The sequence below is a fragment of the Oncorhynchus gorbuscha genome, linkage group LG15 (assembly GCF_021184085.1).
Source record: "Oncorhynchus gorbuscha isolate QuinsamMale2020 ecotype Even-year linkage group LG15, OgorEven_v1.0, whole genome shotgun sequence".
In the NCBI taxonomy this organism is placed as follows: domain Eukaryota; kingdom Metazoa; phylum Chordata; class Actinopteri; order Salmoniformes; family Salmonidae; genus Oncorhynchus; species Oncorhynchus gorbuscha.
Window position 1 is genome coordinate 62,728,483 of NC_060187.1, and position 26,717 is coordinate 62,755,199.

At 44.7% G+C, this 26,717-nt stretch overlaps 1 protein-coding gene across 1 annotated transcript in view; it reads left to right on the forward strand.

The window, feature by feature from the left end:
• Nucleotides 1–25,149, forward strand: part of LOC123997686 (DNA-binding protein SATB1-like) — a 55,500-nt gene extending 30,351 nt beyond the window's left edge. Inside the window, exons 9-14 of the mRNA XM_046302159.1 lie at nucleotides 950–1,177; nucleotides 3,243–3,317; nucleotides 3,715–3,945; nucleotides 21,209–21,418; nucleotides 21,607–21,648; nucleotides 23,081–25,149. Coding sequence (XP_046158115.1) covers nucleotides 950–1,177; nucleotides 3,243–3,317; nucleotides 3,715–3,945; nucleotides 21,209–21,418; nucleotides 21,607–21,648; nucleotides 23,081–23,671 — 1,377 coding nt within the window. The 3' untranslated portion in view covers nucleotides 23,672–25,149. The remainder of the gene's footprint in view (nucleotides 1–949; nucleotides 1,178–3,242; nucleotides 3,318–3,714; nucleotides 3,946–21,208; nucleotides 21,419–21,606; nucleotides 21,649–23,080) is intronic.
• Nucleotides 25,150–26,717: the final 1,568 nt, after the last annotated feature.

Below are 26,717 nucleotides of genomic sequence, written 5' to 3' on the forward strand. Positions count from 1 at the left end.
TTTATTGTGTGTTAGTGTTTTTCTCTTCCTGTTTCTGCCGAGGGTGTTAATAAGGCTGCGTGTGGTGTCTACGCGGGGCGGGGCGGGGCGGGTTGGACACACCGGGGCTCGCCATCCCTTTGTTGTAGAAGCGGCCGATAGACTGGGGAGATGGCCGGGTGTAATAAACATGCAAGCATACACAAACACAATTGCACACACACAGACACGCGTATAAGCAAACACATAAGACACACACACATGCGCACACACACACATATTCTCGCACAATCTTCAGAATACCTGTGACATGCACTCAATGTCAGTATGAATGCTTGTCTCCCCGTTCAGAGTTGATACCTGTATCTAGTTATACATACTTGGCTCCGTCATAAAGTGACTCTATTCCAATGTCCGCCAGTGTTTCATTAAGTCACAAGCACAGTGTGTTTTCTTAAACCACCGTACCATTAGTTAAACAGCGGAGCCACTAGTTCCAGCTCCGGTAGTTGGTCTAACTATCAACAGAACTGACCTCAAGATGTTTATTACAAAATCATTTTGTTTATTTCCAAATCACACACCTATTGAAGAGAAGCTGAAAATGGGTCACTCAGTGTGTGTGCAACGGCGGATGAAAAGCCTCGATCACACAGTCCTGATAATACAGTGATTCCCGTAATGACAGGATTCATAGCTATTGAAAAGGAACAGTGGATACACTGATTGCTACGCTGATACTCACTGAGTCGATGTGCTGTAGTAGTTACATCATCCTCTGGGTCTGGGAGAGTTTACTTGTAGAAATAGAATGTTCACAACGGACATGAAGTCAATGTATGAGTCTTCTCAGGGCTTACAAATAGGGCATCTCCCCCTCTCTCTCTCTCTCTCTCTCTCTCTCTCTCTCTCTCTCCCCCTCTCCCTCTCTCTCTCTCTCTCTCCCTCCCTCTCCCACTCTTCCTCCCAGGGCCTGCTGTCTGAGATCCTGCGTAAAGAGGAGGATCCTAAGACGGCCAGCCAGTCTCTGCTGGTCAACCTGCGGGCCATGCAGAACTTCCTGCAGCTGCCCGAGGCCGAGCGAGACCGTATCTACCAGGACGAGAGGGAAAGGAGCCTGACGGCTGCCTCGGCCATGGGGCCTGCGCCACTCATCAGCACCCCGCCCACCCGGCCAGTGCAGGTATGGAACGAACAGGCAAGCATGCACACAGACAGAGCAGAGTGCACACACACACACACACACACACACACACACACACACACACACACACACACACACACACACACACACACACACACACACACACACACACACACACACACACACACACACACACACACACACACACACACACACACACACACACACACTCACACAAACGCATTTATTTTGACCTTAAGTTGTACAGCAAGTGCCACTACACACCCCACTCTTAAAATAGGAAGCAACTCAATGACGACAAGTTCTGTGAAGGAGCAAATCTCCCCCAGTCTGTCAGTCAGTCAGTTCCTCATTCAACTGCCTGACCACCAGCTCTCCACTGTCTCTCCCACAATCAAAGTCCTTTATTGGACAGGTATGTGGCAACTTTTCCACTTAAGCACATTTTGAGTGCGGTCGAGTGTGTCTGGGGCGGAGAGGGCAAGACAAAGGCCCCCTCTGTTCAGCCTCGGACTGAAGACTGCCTTTTATTTGGGAGAGAAATGTCCCTGTGCCACCCATTGGCCAAACAGGGAGGCCCCTTTGACTACATGGCCAGATCGCAGTGGCCGTCCTTACAAAACTGGAAGGAAAGGGAAGAATCAGACTCTGAACCAGTGGTTTTAAACTAGGAAAAGGCCACTTTACAGTTCACAGATCTACCTCAAAAGTCAGTTGGCTGTTAAAGCTGGACATGGAAAAAGGGAGAGAAATTCAATAGAGAGAGGAAGAGAGAGAGACAGACACAGAGAGGGAGACAGAGTGATAGAGAGAGAAAGCGAGAGAGTGAGCGAGAGAGAGCTGTCCCTCGTACAATGACACATTGACCGGACTCGACCATGTTTCTGCTATCAGACATACCTCTGTTCAGGCCCTAATTCTGTTTACTTCAGTATCGTCCATTTCAAACGTGTGGATCAGGAGGTGCACACACCTTTCTTGATTGAATAATTGGGTTAGTCAAATTCCAGGGCTGGGATTTCAGTTTTTGTAGTTGTAGAGGTGGGCTTGTATACTAAATGCATAATTTTACGGGGCAGTACAGGACACACATACCTTTTCGCTTCATTATAACTGGCTTATTCTCGATTAGGTCACATCTAAATTCCCACCATTTACTATACAGTTATTTACTTCTTGCTGAACATGAAACGTCATAGTAGCATATGATCATTAGCCCTAATATGCATTCTTCTATTCTTCCCTTCACCCTATGACTGAGTCCTACTGTATCATAGTATGCTTTGGCCTGGACATATGCCAGACTCCCACTGACAGCTCCTATAAAGTATAAAGTAATGCGTTGGGAGATTTAGCCACATAAATCAGTCAGGGTAGCAATTGAGCAGACAGGGAGGCTTTTATAGGCCTCCTAAAAAATGATGCGGAGGTATGTTTCTCATGTGTGCCCATGGGTGGCTCCAGTGCCCTCACCAGTCTCTGCTTGTCCCAGGCTTAACAATTAGAGCTACTGAGGAAATGTTTGGTAGTCAGTACACACACTGACACCCCTCGCCTACTGAGTCATAAATGGTTAAAAAGATGCCCAGGAATCTTAAAACATTCCAGTTTACCACAAATTTGGGGTCCATTATCTTTTCATAACCACCAAAATGGCTCCCCTGTTAGATGTCTAGACATATACATTAAACATTTATTTGCGATTTTTACAGATTGTTTTGGGCAAGTTTGTAACTGACAAGATTAATACTTGAGTAATTTAATTATTGCCTACATGTAATATATATATATATATATAAGGGTTTCCTCCTGAATGATTTCCATGTATCTCTCTGCAATCTGTTTCTGATCAGTTTATCTTCATCAATGAGACTGCAGTGTACTAAAGTTGTCATTGCACATGAACTATACCACCTTTGTGTTGATACAGCCTAACAATTGTTTGTTGTGTGTGTGTGTGCGTGTGCGTGTGCGTGCGTGCGTGTGTGTTTGCGTGTGCGTGTGCGTGCGTGTGTGTGTTTGCGCTAATGTGTGTTCATGTGTTGTTAAATCCCCTTTCTAAGGGTGGGACTAAACAAACATGTCTCTGTTGCCCCAGCAGCCCAGGAGAGAAGACTGTAACAACGTCAGACCTGAGGACTGGAACCCCAGAATCCCTGTGGGCATCTCTCCTGTAAGAAAACACAGCAATGAACCATCTCTTTGTAACACTTTCACCGTTACTGTACTGTATCAATAACATGGCGATTCATGGTTATCGTAATAATAATGTATGTTGTGGCATTTTATGTATATTGTGGCATGATTTGCTCATAACAGTTTTAGAATTTAGAAGTTTAGTAGAAATACTTATTTATGAGTAATACAAATACAAAAAAGGTATTTATTAATAGTTCATCAATTGTTTGTTAATGCTTCAAAGTTATTATCGAGCATTACCAATATGTTATATTATATTTGTTAAGGGAAGTTAATTAGACAAATGATGAGTTGTATGAAACCATTTAAAGTGAAATTGTCTCCCATGTTTTAAACCATGTTCTCTTTCCTTCGTTTACCTTTCTGGACAGATCCCCGAATCCAGAAAACACGGCAGCATCACCTTGTTTTCCAACCCTTTTGCTGACACCCCTTACCCTGCCCAGGTGAAGGCCTCTCAGCTCCCCAGCGAGTGGAACGGCAAGACGGAGAGCTGTATCCTCAACATCAACTCCTCCATCTATGACGAGATCCAGCAGGAGATGAAGAGGGCCAAGGTTTCCCAGGCTCTGTTTGCCAAAGTGGCCGCCTCCAAGAGTCAGGTACAGACCCATACGTTGACTTAGACTCTGTTTGCCAAGGTGGCCGCCTCCAAGAGTCAGGTACAGACCCATACGTTGACTTAGACTCTGTTTGCCAAGGTGGCCGCCTCCAAGAGTCAGGTACAGACCCATACGTTGACTTAGACTCTGTTTGCCAAGGTGGCCGCCTCCAAGAGTCAGGTACAGACCCATACGTTGACTTAGACTGTTTGCCAAGGTGGCCGCCTCCAAGAGTCAGGTACAGACCCATACGTTGACTTAGACTGTTTGCCAAGGTGGCCGCCTCCAAGAGTCAGGTACAGACCCATACGTTGACTTAGACTGTTTGCCAAAGTGGCCGCCTCCAAGAGTCAGGTACAGACCCATACGTTGACTTAGACTGTTTGCCAAGGTGGCCGCCTCCAAGAGTCAGGTACAGACCCATACGTTGACTTAGACTGTTTGCCAAAGTGGCCGCCTCCAGGAGTCAGGTACAGACCCATACGTTGACTTAGACTGTTTGCCAAAGTGGCCGCCTCCAAGAGTCAGGTACAGACCCATGCGTTGACTTAGACTGTTTGCCAAAGTGGCCGCCTCCAAGAGTCAGGTACAGACCCATACGTTGACTTAGACTGTTTGCCAAGGTGGCCGCCTCCAAGAGTCAGGTACAGACCCATACGTTGACTTAGACTGTTTGCCAAAGTGGCCGCCTCCAAGAGTCAGGTACAGACCCATACGTTGACTTAGACTCTGGATGCCATTTTTGTACACACAACATACAGTTTTAGGCCACAGACCACTAAGAGCACGATTTGATACAGACACACAGACCTGCAGAACAACACCACATGCAATAAGTATTATTTTCCACTTTGCTGTGCAGTTGAAGAGGGTTAACAAAGAAACTGGTCTCATTTTGGGAGAGATTGGCACTAAAGATTGAAAGAAAATGTTGAACAAAAGAATGTGTCTGGCTATAATATTGGGAACGTATGTTATTAAACTATTAGTTACAGTTCTGTGGATGTTCCAGCTTCAAATATAATGCACACATCAATATTTACAGAGCTAATATTTTCATTTTGTGCCTGGACTTGTCGTGGAGACATTTTGTCTCCTTTCCAGTGTGGTTGATGAAACAGAAAACAAAAGAATAAAACACGATATAAAACCAGATCTGGAGACATTCACCAGTTAAGGGGTTCAAAAACTGAAGCGCCACATTGTGCAACTCTCCTCTCTTTTCCGACTGGTGATTTATCGCCATAATGACATGTCTCCTTTATTGTGGGTTTAGCGAACAGCAGACAGTGTTTCAACACAAAACAAACCTGTTTATATTAGCTGTGTTCTGAATGACTCTCAGCTAAAGCGGAGCCTGTTATCTCGCCCAGGGAACAACCCACTCGTTGAATACTGGTTTGTGTGAGCAAAATTACCATCAGTTTAACTCTTATTAAAACTAATTAAAGAAATGCAGAGCAAGCCGTTATTATTAAAGGTTTGATATATTGGTGGAGTTGAAAATGTTTCCACAATTGTTACTTGATGAAGAAGAAGAAAATAGATTAAACAGGGGCCAAATTATCTGGAAATATCTGTGTGTTTTTTTTCGCTGATTGGCATGATTATAGGGGCAGATATCTTTGTTTTACCAAATTGCAGTTTGATGCACAAACCATTGTTTTTGTTCAGGAGTTCAAAGTATTTTTGGAAGAGAAGAGTTAAGAGGGGGAGAAAAAATATCTCTTCTCAGATTATTGTTTGTGAGTGAACAGGTTTCCACTGTGTTTCCTCCCTCCCTCTTTCTCTCTCTCCCTTTCTCTCTCTCTCTCTCTCTCTCTCTCTCTCTCTCTCTCTCTCGCTCTCTCGCGCTCACTCTCTTCCCTCTCTCTCTCGCGCTCACTCTCTTCTCTCTCTCCTCCCTGTCTCCCTGCTCCTCCATTCATGGCGAAGGAGGCGGAGGGTGTGAATGTGAATTGAGCAGCAGATAAGAAGTGTGCTAATTATGCCTGTGAAAGGGGGCCTGGGAGAGCACTTATCTCTGGCTCCATCTCGTAATGGGCACTCCCCGGGCAGCTGGTGCCCCTCCTGGCCCACACCACCACCAGGGGCAGTGGCGGCTCCACTTCGCACCAGGCCCAGACTCAGAACCAGAGACCCAGGCCCAGGCTCTGCACTTTAGCACAGTGGGGGCTGCTGGTGCTGGGGTTGGAGGGCGAGGGAGTGAGGAGCTGGTGGTGGTGGATGGTGTTGGGGGACGGGTCCATCCATTGGGGTCCAGACTGGCAGGAGGAACGGGGGTTTGGGGACGGGGGAGGCTCAGGTTCAATATGGAGGCTGGCACATGCGTGTCTGATTGGTGTGCCGTACCCCCACTGTCATCCCGGCACAGTGCAGGAATTCTCGGTGGTCGCACGCTCGCATGTATGCAGCCCACCACCCTGGAAGAGCTGGCGAATGTTGGGGGGTTGAAGGACAGGAGAGCTTGGCTCAGACAGCTATTGTGTGTGTCTGTGTGTGCGTTTGCCTCGTCTAGCCCTGCCCCTGTGAAAGATAGATAGAGCAAGGAGAGGAGGGGAAAGGAGGAGTGCGGAGAAGAGGGGAGGAGATCTGAGAAGGGAGCAGGGGGCTGTGGAGTGGGAGAGGGTGGGAGCAGTGGTGGTCCCCTGAGTGTGAGAGCTCTAAGCAGGAGTTTAGAGATTGGCTTACACTCCAGTGTGTGTGTGTGTGTGTTTGTTGTGTGCATGGGTGTGTTGCATGGGGGATGGGGTTTGGAACACAGCCATCTCGTCCCCTCTCAGGGCTTGTAACCACAGCAGACCTCTCTTTCTGCCAGCCTTTAACTGGTAGGTCTCTCTCTCATATTCACAGTAGCATTTCAATCACCTTTTTAACCTCTACATTTTGGGTGCAGTGAGTAAGTACATTTGAAAATCTCCATTCTGCTGCTGGTTGACATCAAATTTAGTCATGCAGCCTACAGTATATCTTGAGACTACAGCCCATTTTGATTTATTTGTACAGCTATACATTACATTAAGATAGAATCCAATAACCCTTCATATTTCATTTTTTGTCAAATTTCGTTCTTCTCAAATTCAAAGTAGAGCCAACATTCAGCTGTGGGAAATGTACTGTATACTAGTTTGAGCAGGTTGTTAGAGGGTAACTATAGTATTGAGGTAGCCTTTGTTGATGATGTAGCCTATTGGTTTGAAGCCAGCTACAGGAGACAATGCCGCCGGAATCCGCAGCTAGCATTAGGAGACGCCCCTTTAGTGATAGTGTTCGAAAAGATGGAGGCTAGATTTTGATGAGAGCCATTGTCAGTGCTAACAAAGCTGCACTGGTAGAGGTGGTAGCTAGCTAGCTATCTGTTTTAGCTAGTGAAATGGAGGCTATCCATATTGGCTAGGCTAACAGAGAGGGTGTTTAGCTAGCTATATGTTGTTGGCTGCTAAAGGAGCGGAAGCTAGCGATGGGTGGCTAGCGGTGGGAGGCTAGCCGTGGGGAGCCCCTAACATGGCTTTGGTGTCTAAACTGCCTGACACACATCCTGAGAGGGAGCTGTGATTGTCTGTATCAGAGTCCCTGCTGTCAAACAACAAGCGATCCGGGAGCCCCTGCGCCACAGGGCTAGCACTCATACCCCCCAACACACACACAGAGTGACCAGTGGAATACAAAAAAGTAAAGCCACCACCAAGTGCCTATGTCTCTCTCTCCCTCTCTCTCTCTCTGTCCCTCTCTCTCTCTCTCCCCTGGAAGAGGCTACGCTAATTAGCCAGGCTTTAATGAGACAGAATGGCACTGATCTGGTCTGCCACTGCGCCACCGGGGTGGGGGTGAGGGGGGGGGGCTGGTGTGTGCCATCTGTCACCCTGCGCCCGCCTGGCACGCAGCTCTCCAGGGGGTTGGGGGAGGGACACTGAGTGCCTCGCTGGTCTGGAGTGGAAAGGTGGAGAGAGGGAGAGAGACAGAGGGGAGGAGGAGGGTGGTGGAATTACTGGACCAGCCCCCCCTGCCCATAATTTCTGAAATGATTCATATCCTGGGTTAGTGGAATCTGTGCTGTTGTTTTTGACTGGGACAGCTTGAACGCTGTACATCCATCCCACTCATATGGCCCAACCACCTCCTTAATACTCAGTGCATAGACCCCTCCTGGGTACCTCTCTCTGCTGAGTCTAAGAGGCAGATGTTACAGGAGATGACATTTGGAACATACACTCACTGTTTGACAGAATTGAATAATATCTGATCTTCTGAAGCAGGAAGAGCCTAGGGAGAAACTGGGCATGACCACCTACACCATGAGCCATGAACCTAGAGATAAACAATGTGAGGGTTTTATAACTTGAGTGTTTTGCCTTCATGGATAAAATGAATGGGGTGCGGTTATGGGGCTGATCCAGAGTGAAGTTAATAAGTCACCTCCCAAAGTTTCACTTCTGTTTCTGTGGTGTAACGGCCAACATAATATCTCCATTGTTTGTTTACAGACTCCGGATTGTCTCCCTGCGAAGCTGAGGCAGATTAGAAATGAGAGAGCATCACCAAAAGGGAAAGAAAGGCCATGACTGTTTATTAATTAATTAATGTATTTATCCGGTTGCTTGGTTATTAGGTTGTCGGGGAAACGGTGGCAGATCCTCTATAATATTAAAGAGACAATTTTTGGAACCGGAGGCCCAGATGTCTGAATAATTAATTTAGTGTATGAATTATCTCGCAAAAGGCAGTTCCTCCTCCTCCTCCCTCTAAAATTAGCATTTTCCTTATTGTTTAATGGACAGAAGAATTCCCACCAGCATCTATCCCACTGCCTCTCATTTCATCAGCTACCTCTAACCCCCCCCCTCACTGAACATGCACATACCTCTCTACTGTACTACTCCACTGTCTATTTCTCTCTCTCTTTCATTCACACACTCACACCCTCTTTCTCTGCTCCAGTCTGCCCTTTTTCTCCCCTCCACCACACCTACTGTACCTACCTCCATCCCCACATTCCACTCCCTGACATTTTCCCCCCGCTGTCCCAAGTGTGAGCTAGCTCTCACCCTCCACGTCCCCGTTGCTTCTCCTTCCCAGGCCGGGCTAACAGTGTGGGGAGAGCCTCGCTCCAGCTCCAGCCCTTTCCCTCTATCTCCTCTGACAGACCACACAGGGCTTGTTCTGAGGCCCATTCTGGCTAATCTGATCAGGCAGGCAAATACGCCGGGAAAAGTGCTTTAATGATCCCCCTAATTACCTCAAGTCAATACCAACTGTATTATTAGACTCGGGGAAAATATTCCATTAGGGTGCCCCCTGTGGGAGTCCCCCCCCGTGCGCACTGATGTCACGCGCCGCGCGCCCCCACGCTTGTAATTAATTTTATTTACACACGCAGGAATGCACAAGGTCGCACCTGCAGCCCGGAGCCGCCCGACTCGGCCCGCCTAATCAGATCTGTCATAATTACCATTCTGCATGCTTCTGACACACGCCGGGAAATATTTCAATTTAACTACAGCCACAAGCTCCGGCAGATGCAGTGTGGGGATGTGTTAGTCTGTGTGTGTGTGTGTGTGTGTGTGTGAGAGAGAGAGAGAGCGAGAGAGAGAAAGGAGGAGAGAGAGTAAGAGAGGGAGAGGGAGAGATGGGAATTAAATGGGGAGACATTAGGACCTATTCGAATGCTTGTGTGCTCCCGCTTTCTATTTCTATTTCTATTTCTCTCTTTCTAGTTCTCTTTCACTCTCTCTCTCTCTCTCTCTCTCTCTCTCTCTCTCTCTCTCTCTCTCTCTCTCTCTCTCTCTCGCTCTAGTGCTCTTTCACTCTCTCTCTCTCTCTCTCTCTCTCTCTCTCTCTCTCTCTCTCTCTCTCTCTCTCTCTCTCTCTCTCTCTCGCTCTAGTTCTCTTTCTCTCTCTCTCTCTCTCTCTCTCTCTCTCTCTCTCTCTCTCTCTCTCTCTCCCTCTCTTTCTACTTGTTTCTCTTCAGACGCTGTTCCTCTCCTCTCTCTTACTACACATGATTCCACAAAGTAGACTTTTCATACGGTATATGACTTTCCACATCAGTTCTCATTTCATACAGAGGGTTAAGACGTCCCTCACATCTCATACATATCATTCATTGAGACCCATGATTTTGACCAAAGTTCATATTTGTAGATTTTAACAAATTTAACAGTCCCTTCCATCTGACAGCAAACAATGTAGACCAATTACAGATGTGGCGTTAGCTGTTAGCTGACATACACAATTTGCAGGTTTTCTGCTATTTTAATCCATAATTCACAAAGATCAGCCATGATTTATCAGTTTAATTATGCTCTGATATTAGCAATTCAACTCCAGCTTTGAATTCAATCTCAATCAAGTGCTTATAATTGATGGAATCACACTCCTCACAGGTGATTGGTGTGTTCCTAATTCAGATGCTGTTTAGCTCTGAAACTTCCTTCTTCTCTCTTCCTCTTTTGTGAGTTAGTGGTCCTTTGTGCGTTCATTCACTCTCTTAATTGTTCTCCTGTTTCTGTAGCTGCCTCAATACTGTTGTAGACTCCATAGAAGATGTAAACAGAGGGATGCTATAATGTTAAAGAGATTTCACTGTACTCTCTCTCTCTCTCTCACTCTCTCTCTCTCTCTTTCTCTATCTCTCTGTGTTTAATAGTTATCAAAACCAGAATAGCTTGATTGATTTTTTTCCACAGTCAACTGAACATGCCTCCTAATGTTTGACAGAGAGACCCAGCATACAACATAGTGATTTGTTTTGTCATTTTGTAGCCTGGCAGAGCAGAGCACAGATGTGTCATGTTCTGTATTTGAGGATTTTGACATTTCATTGACCTGCTCTGGTCGTTCTGTCCCAGTTCTAAGTGTTCCCGTTTTAGGAATTCATACTGCAACTGCGACATTCTGTGACGATGAACCGATTGCCATTGTTCTGAGAGTAAATGCTGAGAAAGAGAACGTTTCCTGCACAATCATGCATTCACTCCGCAGCATATGTGCAATGTAGATGTTCCAGTCTGCTATTGTTGACAACTGGCGCATTGTGATGCGAGAGGGCATGACCTTTCACTCAGTAAACGCTGATATCACGTTTCCCAGCTGGTGTCTTTGACATCAAATATCTTCCACTGCGAGTCTGAAATGTGTCGGTCAAGACTTCCCATGTTTCAATTTGAAAATGAATGCAGGGAAACAGGTTGCCTTGTTTGTTTCAGATTGAGCAGATGTGGGTATGTATGCATACTCTACTGTTGACATTCCTGCAACGGGGTTAGGTAACCAATCTGGCAACCGATTCGAAGGAATTCCACTTTGACAAGACATAATGCATGTTTTTATTGAGCTACAGGTCTGTATAAATGTCCAAAATAAGGGATTGAAATCGCAGATGACATTATATTCTGTTGAGCAATATATTTCCTACTAAGGATTCACAATTTGACTGGATTGTTTTGTGTACAAATCCTTCAACACAAATCATCACTTTTAATTCGTTGTTTCTAAAGAGTGTTAATCGATAGATTCATTCTATAGCACAAATGCTTGTGGACAGTCAGGCCCCAGTCCAATGAGTCCTTTTGCAGGGAGTCAGATGGTTGAGCTATGAACAGTCAAGAGTATTACCGTGTATTACCATGCGCAGAACAATCCCCTGCAGGATCAGTGAGTAAAGCCCAGGACCTGAGCTCTACCAGGTGGAAATAATGTAAGGGTGCACATAGACATCTGCAAGAGCTCTTTCACAGTTCACTCTACTTGCGTCACCATTGACTTAAGGTGAATCCTGAAAACAATTGCAAAACATGCAAAACAATAGCTGTATACTTACGTTGAGGAGTTTACCATTAGAGTCACGGGCTTCATAAATAAGTGCATACAGTGCATTCGGAAAATATTCAGATCCCTTGACTTTTCCACATTTTGTTATGTTACAGCCTTATTCTAAAATTGATGAAATTGTTTTTTTCCCCTCATCAATCCACACACAATAGACCATAATGACAAAAAGCGGAAATATGACATTTACATAAGTATTCAGACCCTTTACTCAGTACTTTGTTGAACCACCTTTGACAGCGATTACAGCCTCGAGTTTTCTTGGGTGTGACACTACAAGCTTGGCACACCTGTATTTGGGGCGTTTCTCCCATTCTTCTCTGCAGATCCTCTCAAGTTCTGTCAGATTGGATGGCGATGTTCGATCAGTTTCAAGTCTGGGCTCTGGCTGGGCAACTTAAGGACGTTCAGAGACGTGTCCCGAAGCCACTCCTGCGTTGTCTTGGCTGTGTTCTTAGGATCCTGTTGTCCTGTTGGAAGGTGAACCTTCTCCCCAGTCTGAGGCCCTTAGCGCTCTGGAGCAGGTTTTCGTTAAGGATCTCTCTGTACACTGCTCCATTCATCTTTGCCTCGATCCTGACTCGTCTCCCAGTCCCTGCCGCTGAAAAACATCCCCACAGCATGATGCTGCCACCACTATAGGGATGGTGCCAAGTGTCCTGAAGCTTGGCATTCAGGCCAGAGAATCTTGTTTCTCATGGTCTGAGAGTCTTTAGGTGCCTTTTGGCAAACTCCAAGCGGACTGTTATGTGCCTATTACTGAAGAGTGGCTTCCATCTGGCCACTCTACCATAAAACCCTGATTGTTGGAGTGCTGCAAGGTTCTCCCAGCTCCACAGAGGAACTCTAGAGCTCTGTCAGAGTGACCATCAAGTTCTTGGTCACCTCCTTGACCAAGGTCCTTCTCCCCAGATTGCTCAGTTTGGCCGGGTGGCCAGCTCTAGGAAGAGTCTTGGTGGTTCCAAACTTCTTCCATTTAAGAATGATGGAGGCCAGAGTGTTTTTGGGGACCTTCAATGCTGCAGCATTTTTTTGGTACCCTTCCCCAGATCTGTGCCTCGACACAATCCTATCTCGGGTGCTCTACGGACAATTCCTTTGACCTCATGGCTAGGTTTTTGCTCTGACATGCACTGTCAACTGTGAGACCTTATATAGACAGGTGTGTGCCTTTCCAAATCATGTCCAATTAATTGAATTTAACACAGGTGGACTCCAATCAAGTTGTAGAAACATCTCAGGGATGATCAATGGAAACAGGAAGCACCTACATGAGATCAATTTTGAGTCTCATACAAAAGAATCTGAATACTAATGTAAATAGGGTATTTCTATTTTACATTTTTATACATTTGCAAACATTCTAAAAACCTGTTTTTGCTTTGTCATTATGGGATATTTTGTGTAGATTGCTGAGGATTTTTGTTATTTAATCCATTTTAGAATAAAGTTGTAACGTGAACAAAATGAGGAAAAAGTCAAGGGGTCTGAATACTTTAGCACTGTAGACGATGTCTTCCCCACAGTTACTATAAGAACATATCCAAACCAAAAACCATGTACAGTTGAAGTCAGAAGTTTACATACACTCAGGTTGGAGTCAAAACTCATTTTCAACTACTCCACAAATGTCTTGTTAACAATTCAGTTAGGCAAGTCGGTTAGGACATCTACTTTGTGTATGACACAAGTAATTTTTCCAACAATTGTTTACAGACAGATTGTTTAACTTATTATTCACTGTATCACAATTCCACTGGGTCAGAAGTTTACATACACTAAGTTGACTGTGCCTTTAAACAGCTTGGAAAATTCCAGAAAAAAAGATGTCATGGCTTTAGAAGCTTCTGATAGGCTAATTGACATAATTTGAGTCAATTGGAGGTTTACCTGTGGATGTATTTCAAGGACTACCTTCAAACTCAGTAGCTCTTTGCTTGACATCATGGGAAAATCAAAATAAATCAGCAAAATAATTGTAGACCTCCACAAGTCTGGTTCATCCTTGGGAGCAATTTCTAAACGCCTGAAGGTACCACGTTCATCTGTACAAACACTATTACGCATGAGACCACGCAGCCATCATACCACTCAGGAAGGAGACACGTTCTGTCTCCTTGAAAGGAAGGTACTTTGAAGCGAAAAGTGCAAATCAATCCCAGAACAGCAGCAAATGACCTTGTGAAGATGCTGGAGAAAACAGGTACAAAAGTATCTATATCCACAGTAAAACGAGTCCTATATCGACATAACCTGAAAGGCCGCTCAGCAATGAAGAAGCCACTGCTCCAAAACCGCCATAAAAAAGCCAGACTACGGTTTGCAACTGCACATGGGGACAAAGATTGTACTTTTTGGAGAAATGTCCTCTGATCTGATGAAACAAAAATAGAACTGTTTGGTCATAATGACCATCGTTATGTTTGGAGGATAAAGGGGGAGGATTGCAAGCCAAAGAACACCATCCCAACCGTGAAGCACGGGGGTGGCAGCATCATGTTGTGGGGGTGCTTTGCTGCAGGAGGGACTGGTGCACATCACAAAATAGATGGCATCATGAGGTATGGAAAATTATGTGGATATATTGAAGCAACATCTCATTACATCAGTCGGGAAGTTAAAGCTGGGTCGCAAATGGGTCTTCCAAATGGACAATGACCCCAAGCATACTTCCAAAGTTGTGGCAAAATGGCTTAAGGACAATAAAGTCAAGGTATTGGAGTGTCCATCACAAAGCCCTGACCTCAATCCTATAGAAGATTTGTGGGCAGAACTGAAAAAGCATGTGCGAGCAAGGATGCCTACAAACCTGATTCAGTTACATCAGCTATGTCAGGAGGAATGGGCCAAAATTCACCCAACTTATTGTGGGAAGATTGTGGAAGGCTACCCGAAACATTTGACCCAGATAAACAATTTAAAGGCAATGCTACCAAATACTAATTGAGTGTATGTAAACTTCTGACCCACTGGGAATGTGATGGAAGAAATAAAAGCTGGAATAAATCATTCTTTCTACTATTATTCTGACATTTTTACATTCTTAAAATAAAGTGGTGATCCTAACTGACCTAATACAGGGAATTTTTACTCTGATTAAATGTCAGGAATTGTGGAAAACTGAGTTTAAATGTATTTGGCTAAGGTGTACTGTATGTAAACTTCTGACTTCAACTGTATTACCTACTGGGCCAGAGTTACCGCTTTCAAGAAATGGGACACGGACATGGACGCAAGAAAGCCCGCTACGACCTCCGACGAGACATCGAACATGCAAAAGGACAATATAGGAGGAAGGTGGAATCCTATTACACCAGCTCCGACTCTCGTTGTGTGTGGCATGGCTTGCAGACGATAATGGATTGTAAAATGAAACACAGCTATGAGTTGCCCAGCGATGCAGAACTCCCAAACAAACTAAATGCCTTTTATGCTCGCTTCGAAGAATATAACACTGTGCCTTGCGTGAAAGTTGCTGTTTTTCCAGATGACTGTGTGATCTCGCTCTCTGTGGCCGATGTGAGAAAAACGTTTAAACAGGTTAACAATCACAAGGCCGTCGGGACAGACAGAATACTGGGACACATTCACAAAGCATGCACAGACCAACTATCAAGTGTTTTCACTGACATTTTGAACCTCTCCTTGTCACAGTCTGTAATCCCAACATGTTTCAAGCTGACCACCATTGTCACTTTTCCCAAGAGCTCCAAGGTAACCTGCCTAAATGACGATCGTCCTGTCGCACTCACATCTGCAATTATGAAGTGCTTTGAAAGGCTAGTCAAGACACACACCGACACCATCATCCCAGACACCCTACACCCACTCCAATTCGCATACCCCCCAAAAGGTCCACAGAGGACGCAATCTCAATTGCACTTCACGCTGCCCTCTCTCACCTGGACAAGAGAACGATAACTATGTGAGAATGCTGTTCATAGACTACAGCTCAGCGTTCAACACAATAGTCCCCTCCAAGCTTGGGACCCTGGGACTGAACCCCTCCCTCTGCAACTGGATCTTGGACTTCCTGATGGGCTGGCCCCAAGTGATGAGGGTAGACAACATCACCTCTGCCAGGCTGACCCTCAACACTGGGGACCCTCACGTGTACGTGCTTAGTTCCCTCCTGTACTCCCTGTTCACCCATGACTACATGGTCACGCATGACTCCAACACCATCATCAACTTTTCTGACAATACGACGGTGGAAGACCTGATCACCGACTGGCTGTATCACCGCCTGGTATGGCAAATACACCGCCCTTGACTGCTAAGCCCTACAGAGGGTGGTGTGGACAGCCTAGTTCATCACTGGGTTCGAGCTCCCTGACATCCATAACCTCTGTATCAGGCGGTGTCAGAGGAAGGCCCGAGAAACTGCCAAAAATACCATTTTATTTTATTTGACGTATTTGTACTACTCTACTTTTAAATGCTTTAAAATCTTTACTCATTGTTTTATTACGGAATGAGTGAGATTCTAGTCAGCACTGGGAATGCATGCTAAGAGTGTAGGATTTTTCAGGATGGCCACATGGTAGCTAGACCTCCAGTTCCCCCGGGGAAGAATGGTTGAGTTCAATTAAGGGCCTCGACCCCATTTCCCCCTTGTTCCCCCCCCTCTCCTTTCTCCACGCCAAGACTATTTGAATAGGCGCTCAGACTTGCCTTATTTGCATATTAAGATTTCCTCACACAAACAAAACAATGGGTCCGTTTTCCACAGTCAATTTTTGCTTAGTGTTTGCTTAGTCTCATATACTGAACATCAAGCAGGTTGGTATTTCCCGTCAACAGATGGGCATGATGCCGTATTTACAACCCAGTGCTGGTAACTGTGTGGGGTGAACGAGCTCTAAGGTGACGCTCTTGCAGAGGAGAAACAGGTTTGAACATACCGTGTTATCAGCTGCATTTATCTGCATAGCATTGTCTGCTAGTGGAGCTGGGCTGTATGCCAGGTTCAAGGAGGGAAAGACAATAATGCTTTGTCTCTCCTACTTTTTATTTCTCTCTCCCTCTCGGACACAGAGACGTGAGTCTGGCTCTCTGCAGCTTTCTGCAGCTTTCTGCAGCTCTCAATCCCTCCTCTGACAAGTTCCACAAGTCCAGCCACAACAATGGATCGCAATCTTTTTCTCCCAACTGTCACAAGTACCCCCCCCCCCCCGTAACAGATGTTTTGCTTCTACAAGGTCAAATGTGCTTTTGTTTCAGTGTAGACAATTATTATATAAAGCACCATATTCAATTTGATTGTGTTATAATCCCCCCACCTCCCACCCCACCTAACAAAAAGAGAATCACAGTTGATGGACATCTGCCGGCTTATTTTTCGGTGGTGGACTGATGGGGCTCATAATGACCAAATGAGATTAGAGATAGGTGTTGGCCCTGCCGTGTGACTGTGGAGGTAGGCCTCTCTATCTCTCTCTCTCATCTCTCTATTTCTGTCTTTCTTTCTCTCTCTCTCTCTCCATCTCTCTTTTTTCCATGCAGGGTTTCACAGCAGAGTGTTGTTTATTGATGCAGTAGTGTGCGTCCATGTTGTGGAGGGAGAAGGGAGGGAGGGGAAGGGAGAAGGGAGGGAGATGAAGGGAGGGAGGGGAAGGGAGAAGGTAGGGAGATGGAGGGAGAAGGTAGGGAGATGAAGGGAGAAGGGAGGGAGATGAAGGGAGATGAAGGGAGATGAAGGGAGAAGGGAGGGAGGGGAAGGGAGAAGGTAGGGAGATGAAGGGAGAAGGTAGGGAGATGAAGGGAGATGAAGGGAGAAGGGAGGGAGATGAAGGGAGAAGGTAGGGAGATGAAGGGAGAAGGGAGGGAGATGAAGGGAGAAGGTAGGGAGATGAAGGGAGAAGGTAGGGAGATGAAGGGAGAAGGGAGGGAGATGAAGGGAGAAGGTAGGGAGATGAAGGGAGAAGGGAGGGAGATGAAGGGAGAAGGGAGGGAGATGAAGGGAGAAGGGAGGGAGATGAAGGGAGAAGGGAGGGAGATGAAGGCAGGGAAGTGAAGGGAAGAGGGGTGGGCGTGATTCCCTAACAGAGCAGGCCTATGCTCTCATTGGCAGCTTGTGACTGTCGCAGACACACACAAACATGGTACGGTGTGCCTCTGCGTAGTTAGGTGAATCTTGCGCATGAATTCAGCATTGTGTTGTGAGCGAAATAATTAAGAATGCCTGGTTGCTATTTATACTGTGCTAAACAATGGGAGCTCTGCTGGGCTGCGTGAGGCCTGCTGCTGAAGAGTATATTACTCTGTCATTCTGCACCTCTTGACCCCCTCAGCCCGTGTGCTGACGGTCAGATTGGACGAAAAGACAGGCAGGGTGGTCACTCTCCTCACCGCTCCATTCTCCATGCTAATCATTATGAATAATACATTTTTATTTATAGAGAGCTCTTCACTAACTCTGAGAGAGTTCGAGGTAGTTCAGAATTGGTGAGCAGTGTAAGTACAGCGTATCCAAACAGTGTTGTTAGGGGGGAAATTAACAGTATGGACGTAGTACACAGAGAAACAGAGATGTTTGGTTCTTATTGTAAGTGCTTGTTTCAACACAGTAACACAACATGCATTGTGCAGCCAACCTAATAACTATTACACCAATAGATGCCACTTATACATTTCTGCAAAGTCTATCTCAAGCTTCAAAAGTCTGCACAATTTCAAATAGAAGTTGAAACAATGGTTAAGTCATAGATATGATAGTAAGCTGGAACACCATTTTGGATTTTTCCACCATGTCACATTGTCACTGTGATTATTAGACAGAAATCCTCACTCCAAATGAAGTTTTCACATCACATTTATTGACCAAAACCAAATTTTCCCCTTTGAGTTTGCTGGCAATAGAGCCAAGTGCCACCTCCTCTGACCAGCTCTCCCACCTCTCTTTCTTCCCTCAATGCTTCTGCCAGGCCTGTGGAAGCAATGCAATTAGACAAACACAAACACAACTTCAGCTCTTTAAACCACCAGGGAAAACGCTGACTGCCCACTTGTGTGGGGACGACTGAGGGAAGCTGCCATTTTGACATTAACTACACTTTTGTGATAATTTTATCCGTTTTTGCTTAAATGTTAAACTTCTCTGCGCCAAACTTCCTTTACTTTAGTCGTACAACATTCTGTCAACGAGCTTTCAGCAAAATATGAATAGCATAGTGACAACATATTAAGACTTTACCTCTTGTTTTTACTGTAGTTATTTTTAACGAGCTAGTTCATTTATGTGAGGATTTCCCAGAATTACTATGGGCTTAATGTTGGCCTCTTGTTTGACTGACTTTAGTACTTTGGGTTTAATCCTGCTGGTTTGGGGAGTGACTTTAGTACTTTGGGTTTAATCCTGCTGGTTTGGGGAGTGACTTTAGTACTTTGGGTTTAATCCTGCTGGTTTGGGGAGTGACTTTAGTACTTTGGGTTTAATCCTGCTGGTTTGGGGAGTGACTTTAGTACTTTGGGTTTAATCCTGCTGGTTTGGGGAGTGACTTTAGTACTTTGGGTTTAATCCTGCTGGTTTGGGGAGTGACTTTAGTACTTTGGGTTTAATCCTGCTGGTTTGGGGAGTGACTTTAGTACTTTGGGTTTAATCCTGCTGGTTTGGGGAGTGACTTTAGTACTTTGGGTTTAATCCTGCTGGTTTGGGGAGTGACTTTAGTACTTTGGGTTTAATCCTGCTGGTTTGGGGAGTGACTTTAGTACTTTGGGTTTAATCCTGCTGGTTTGGGGAGTGACTTTAGTACTTTGGGTTTAATCCTGCTGGTTTGGGGAGTGACTTTAGTACTTTGGGTTTAATCCTGCTGGTTTGGGGAGTGTTTGAGTTGGATTACTTCATCGTGGCCTTGGTAGTGTGGTTCAGTTCTGGCTAGGAAGAGGCAGGGAGGCATGTGGGGGTGAAAAGAGGGGTGTTCCTCAATACCAAATCAGCCGAAACCAACAGACATCAAAGTGGTAACGCGGTCCAAATCCCTCTGCATGCAAATAAAAAAAGGCAACAATAAACGTGGCAGAAGAACAAGGTGGGCACGCAGTCTTTAGGTCCCTTCTACCCCTCTCTCTCTCTTTTTCTCTCTCTTTCTCTCCCTGTCCTTCTTTCTCTCACACTCTCTCTCCCTGTCTTTCTTGCTCTCTCTCTCTCTCTTCCTCTCTCTCTCGCTCCCGGCTTTCTCCAAAACCCTCCTGGGTTTGATGTGGCTTAGGGGAGGAGTTGGAACAGGGGACAACAGAAATGCTGAGTTATCTCTTGCATGCAGTGTGGTGGTGTGGCTCTGGCCCTGTGTGTGTGTGTGTTTGTGTGTGTGTGTGTGTGACCAGCGCAGTGTAATCTTGTGGAAATGAAAGGTGCTGCCGCACACTGGCTGGGAGATTACAGTACTGCTCTGTCACGCTGCCAGGACAGACTACCGGCTGAACAGCTTCATCGCTCTCCCTTCTCTCCCCTCCCTCTCTCTCTTTCTCTCTCTCTCACACACACTTACATTCTCACCCTCCCTCAATGAAGCTGCTTTCCCTTCTTCCCTCCCTCCTTCTGCCTTCTCACCCGTTACAGCTCTCTTTTAGCCACGGTCATTTAAAATTCCCTATATTTCTGTCTGTTTCTCTTTCTTCCTTTCTCTGTGTCTCTTTCTCCCCCTCTCCCTCTCTCTCTCTCTGTCTCTCTTCCTTTCTCTCTCTCTCTCTCTCTCTCTCTCTCTCTCTCTCTCTCTCTCTCTCTCTCTCTCTCTCTCTCTCTCTCTCTCTCTCTCTCTGTCTCTCTTCTCTCTCTCTCTCTCTCTCTCTCTCTCTCTCTCTCTCTCTCTCTCTCTCTCTCTCTCTCTCTCTCTCTCTCTCTCTCTCTCTCTCTCTCTCTGTCTCTCACTGGCTCCCTCGTTCTCTACTCTTCATCTCACACTATTTTCTCTCACCCTCTGCTTCAGTTCTGTCATGGTGATCACCCCCCTGCCCTGCCCTCACACGGCCCAGTTGAGTTCCCTCCACATCCAGTGCTGTTTAACTGAGTCACAGGACCTCATCACAGAGCTGCATAGATGGGCTCCATCTCTACCGTACTGTACCGCTCAGCTGCACCCACACAGTCACACACACAAGCTGCCTTTGACTGGGGCTTCTCAGATACATGCTCTGTGTAAATTAATATTGTGTAGCTACAGTCCTCTATGGCCCACAGTCCCATCTTTCATGGCCCTCTGCTGGGCTAGAGTATAATGTTTCCTGTAAACTGTTAAATGGGTCCTTCATTTCGTGCTACATACTATGAATACATACATGTGTATGTTATCATACCTAATGGTCCCAGAATGTGTTCTTTTGCTGCCTTTGGAATTGTATTATATTGGCATGTTACAGCAATGGGCTAAAATTTATAAAGTGTAAAGTTAAAGAGGAGGGTTAGGCTAAAACTCTCTCTCGTTTCCTTTCGGTAAAGGGCTGGCTGTGTGAGCTTCTGCGCTGGAAGGAGGACCCCAGCCCGGAGAACCGTACGCTGTGGGAAAACCTGTCCATGATCCGCCGCTTCCTGAGCTTGGCCCAGGCAGAGCGTGACGCCATCTACGAACAGGAGAGCACGGCCGGCCAGCAGCAGCACCACGCCGACCGGCCCCCGCACACAATGCACATGTCCACTGACCCCATGCAGGTGAGGAGGCAAAGACGTGCACATTAATACATACATTTACACACACAAGCACATAAATGCACATAGACATGTACACACACACATACACACACGTACATATGTGCAGCGGACACGCGTACACATCCATTGAAGATGAGAGGAGATACACACAAAAGCACAGACACCAACTCTGATGTCTGTACCCACAGAACCCAACTCTGATGTATATGTCCCACACAGACCCACTACAGGTGAGAGAGAGAATTTGTATTCTTTCATTTATGTTGTGATTTCAAATAAGCAACCAGTATTATCCCTTAGTTTTACATTGTAATTATCTGGTGTTCATAATAACCAGCAGTAAGGGGACATTTCTACAAACGATCTCTATTAATCACAAACATAGTAAAAGTCAAAGTTTGTGTTTTTAATGAAATACTTTTCAAATTTACTCTTACTTTGAACTTATCTAAGTTTTCTTTTTAAAAGGCAGATTGCAAATTAACACAAAAACCTGAGACCCACTTTCAACTTTTAAAATAGTGAATTATAAACATAAATACTTAAATTAAACATAGTGGCAGCTGAATGATCAGTTATTTTGTTAGCCAGAAACTTATGGCCAGTTCCATGTAAAAGCACCAGTGTAGAAATAACATAATCATATTTTTCTCATCGAGCCTAATATCAGATTTAAAAAAGTGAAAAGAAATGACCAATTTGGGATACTTCGCAGAAAGGTTAACCACTAAGGAAATAGAAATGTTTTGGCTTCCAGTAAAATGTCTCAGTACTGTGATGCATAGAGGAACTACTGACACTTGAACCTCTGTCAACTCAGGTCAGTCGACTGATTAAAAAGCTTGTTCTCAAGAGAGACCTGTTGCAATGCAGTGATTCACAGACGTGGAGAGAAGCTTCCTTTATTGAAGCTCGCTATATGTGTGTGTTCTTGTGTAAAATTGGATCTTTGAGTGAATATGTGCAGCTGGCCGGTAAGCTATCTGTAAAGTGCTGTGTTTTCTAAACTTCATTACCAAACTCCAATTGGAGTGTGTCTGACTCAGGGGAGAAACAAACTGTTGTGTGGTCAATAGAGAGCACGAGTTGCCCACTCAACCCTCTCTCCATGCAAACAATGAGACATTTTAGGAGTAATGTGTCATGTGTTTACACTAGCGGGATACTGACGGCAAAGCAAAGCCAACGTTAGCATTCTCACACACAGGGCAATCGGCGGCGATCACGTTTTGAATTGTACACACATTGAGTTTGTTTATCGTGGTCTGGCAATATATTTTGAATGGGGCCTGATAAGCTCGACAGTACCAACCAGAATGGACAGTTTCCGTGTGAATTCTCGGCGTCTCAGTGTCTTTCTACGTGTTTGCATGTGTGTGTGTCATGTGTGTGTGTGTGCGCGTGCAGGTTTGTATGTGAGTACTGGTGCCTCTACCCCACAACGAAAGACACAATTTCCGCATGAAAAAGAATCCCCAGAACTGATTACATTCAATAAGATATTACATGGAAATTCCTCCAGCGGAGCGCCTGTTCTGTACACAGTGGGCCCATTCTACACAACTCAATTGATTTGAATGAAAGGCGTTATTAAGTCGCCGATAAGTGTTCACTGATAACATCCTGTCTCTTGCCCCCCCACCCCTCCTTTTCCCACCACAGTCTCAGACCCATCAACCGCCACAGCAGCAGCACCAGCCCCCCATGTCCCTCCAGCACCCCTCCCAGCCTCCACTGTCCCAGCAGCCCATGCAACAGCAGCAGCAGCAACCACCCATGGGCCCCCGGCTGCCCCCTCGCCAGCCCTCCACCGCTTCCCCGGCAGAGACAGAGGACGAGGGCCGCGGTGGCGGAGGCACCAAGGCTCGCTCCGGCGGGGGCAAGATCTCCCAAGAGGCCCTAGGCATTCTGCAGAGCTTCATCCAGGACGTGGGGATGTACCCAGACGAGGAGGCCATCCACACCCTATCGGCCCAGCTGGACCTACCCAAGCTCACCATCATCAAGTTCTTCCAGAACCAGCGCTTCTACGTCAACCACCCGGCCAAGCCGCCCAAGGAACCCAGCAACAGCAGTAGCAGCAGCCCTGCCTTCGAGGAGGAACTGTCGGAATTCAGGGAGGGCAGCGCCGAGCTGCTGAAGGAGCTGGAAGAGAGCACACAGACCAACAGCACCATCTTCTCCATCAAGATCGAGGAGCACCTGGCCCGCTCTGAGGCCCTCTCAGAATCTGACCACGAGGCCAAGGAGTAGAGAGAGCAGCCCCCAGTCTGAACACTGTGCTAAAAGAGTAGTGTTGCTATACACACAGAGACTGAATGCAATGCTAAAGGGTAATGGTCTGGCTAGCGCAGTGCGGCCGCTGCGAGGGAAAAGAGTAGTGTTTTTATCAATGCAGAGTCTGGACTCTATGCGTACAATTAGCGTTTATATATCAATGCAGACTGAAAGGCTACGCAACGCTAGCATTCTCACGCTGGAAACCCTCCATTTCCACAGACTACAGTAATACGAATAAGTATTGCTTTTTCTGATTTTGTAAAACTTGTATTATTCACTGTAAAGACTGATGCATCATTTAAATAATCTGCACAAAAAAATATTTGAAGTATGTTGCCGTGGATATTTGCTGACTGCACTTAATGTCTGTCGTTTTACACTGATTTCCTTTCTTTTTGAGCTACTGATATTATAATAAAAAGCCCCCATGGAGTTTGATAGGATAGGAGGTGTTTACGTATGTGGTGTTAACTGGATTTTTTTCAAATGCATATGAAATCGAGGACCAAGTGGATGACAAGGTCTTAATGATGAGGTACTACGTCTGGAAGCCTGCTGGCAAATTAGTTATTCTTTGAAAAAGCGAAAAACATGACAGTGATTACGGATCACTCAAACTCTGGAACCCAAAACGTACCTCAAGTGCGTGTCGCCGAGAATAGCTCAATCGTTACATATTATTTGTTAGGAAGAAATATAAATATATATATAGACATTATATTAACTGTAAAAAAAATACAGTCTTAAAGAAACTATGCCAATAAATGCCTTGTACTATATGGCACTGCCGATTAGATTATTTTGCAAAACCTTTGTCACTGTACTTTCTGAATCAGCCACACAGTTTAAAAATGTGAATCACAAACTCTGTTTTTTGTTGTCTTCTACATTATTTATTTGCAGTTCATGCAGTGTTTCTGATGTAATTACTTTTTTTGGAAAGTTTGTTACATAGAGCTTTTTTGTTTTTTTTTCACTGATCCTTTTCTATTTATAAATGTAATTTTGATGGGCAGTAAAAACAAAAAGTGTCTTAACGTTTTAAATGGACAATGTGCTTTAAAGGTTGCCTATAAAAGTGCTGTATGTCAAGCAACTCATGCTACAAGCTTCACAATTAATGTTGTATGCAATTTTTACTATCATGCAAATAAGCATAGGTAAATTACTAACCTATAGAACACCTTAGAGAGAAAAACATATGCAATCTGTGTGAATATCGATGTCTGCAATGTGTCTTCCTTTGGTTAACAATCCAATTCAAGCTATTCCTGTATAAATATCCTGTATACATTTTTTTTTTCTTTGTATGAGTTTATTTCAATGAGAACATCAGTTATTTTGTTACAACTGACTGTTTTATAAGTGTTCCTCGGTTTCTTTATGCAGAAATTGTCTAACTAGGAGTGGTTCTTTATTGTTAATTACACAATTAAACTGTTTGTATTGTACCCCAGATTCTTGCCATTCATGTGACCACTCTACTTGCACCTATAGAACAAGGTTTCACTTACCATATTCAACAGTATGTAACAACATATAATGACTCTTCAGTCAAATTAGTTTATTTTTTATCCTAAAAAGTGTAATACTTGTAAGTATCACAATTTATAATTGTCCTTTTTAAATTTCTATGCAAAAGTTAACACTTTTAACAATATGTGCATATCCAGTACCTTTGAAAACCACTGTACATGAGCTCCACTCTTGCATCTTTTATCTTGATACTCTCCTGAGAATCTGAAGTAGCTGTGAGACCTGAACAATAAATACAAGTGGGATGTTAATTCCTGTGCTAATGAAGCCCTCTACAGGGAGATAACGTATCAAAACAGCACAGGTTCCCTGACCTCTCCCTGAACCCCAGGTGAACTCAGGTGTCTGTCTGCTCCACACAGAAATTACCTTTACCTGTTAACACCCTCAGATATGTGCCAGCCAGTCTGGGCTGGATTCCCTCAAGGTTTTGCTCTTTTTTCCCCTTTTCAAAATAAAGGCCAGTGTAACATTGTGTGTGTTTGAAGCAAAGGAGGAGAAATGCACAGATGCTTGAATCTCATATTCACATAAGGGGATTGATTCTAAGGGCTTCAATCACCGGAGATTTGAGTTCTTGAGCACTTTAGGTTATTTATAATTCAAGGGGAAAGGGTCACAGTAGTTTAACCTACACTGTACACTCTTAGAAGAAAAGGTGCTATCTAGAACTTAAAGGGTTCTTCGGCTGTCCCCCTTTTTTCTAAGAGTGTACATACCAGGGTTGGGATCAAATCCGAATTGTGTTACAAATGGCTCTAATTCCAATTAGAATCTTGAATTTGAATTTAATTTGAATTGGCCAACACCCCACATGAAGCAAAATTTGAATTGAATGAAAGGAAATAGAATTGAATTAGATTCAATTAAATTCAAATGGCTCATTTGTCACCATAGAAATGTGTATTTTGACATAATGTATGGTTACCAATAACATGTAGCATAAGGTTGAAACATTTCATTTTTAAAACTCATTCTTGTAAAACAATTTTAAATACACTTGTCTGGAAATATGCTAAGATCATGTTGTGGGTTGTCTATAATAATTCATAATTCCCTTAAAAATATGTTTAAAAATGTCAGAAAAAAATACATTTCCCAGAATGCATTAGATCAAACACTGCAGCATGGAAGGGAACGTTAACTTACATCCCATGACAAAGAAAAATACTGTTTTGCATCTTTTAAGTTATAATCAAACTAATATCTGAAATGGTATGTGTATTATCAAATCAAACTTTATTGGTCATGTACACAGTTTAGCAGATGTTATAGCAGGTGCAGTGAAATGCTTGTGTCACTAGCTCCTAACAGTGCATTAAAACGTCAAGCAAGTAGATAAATCATCAAAAACTAAAAACAAGAAATCACGAAATGTCAAAATGAATCCAATTAACAACCCAAATAACACTGTATCAGTCATCCAAACGTAATCTATGCGTATATAAACTGAAAATATATACTATAAATGATATGTACAGCA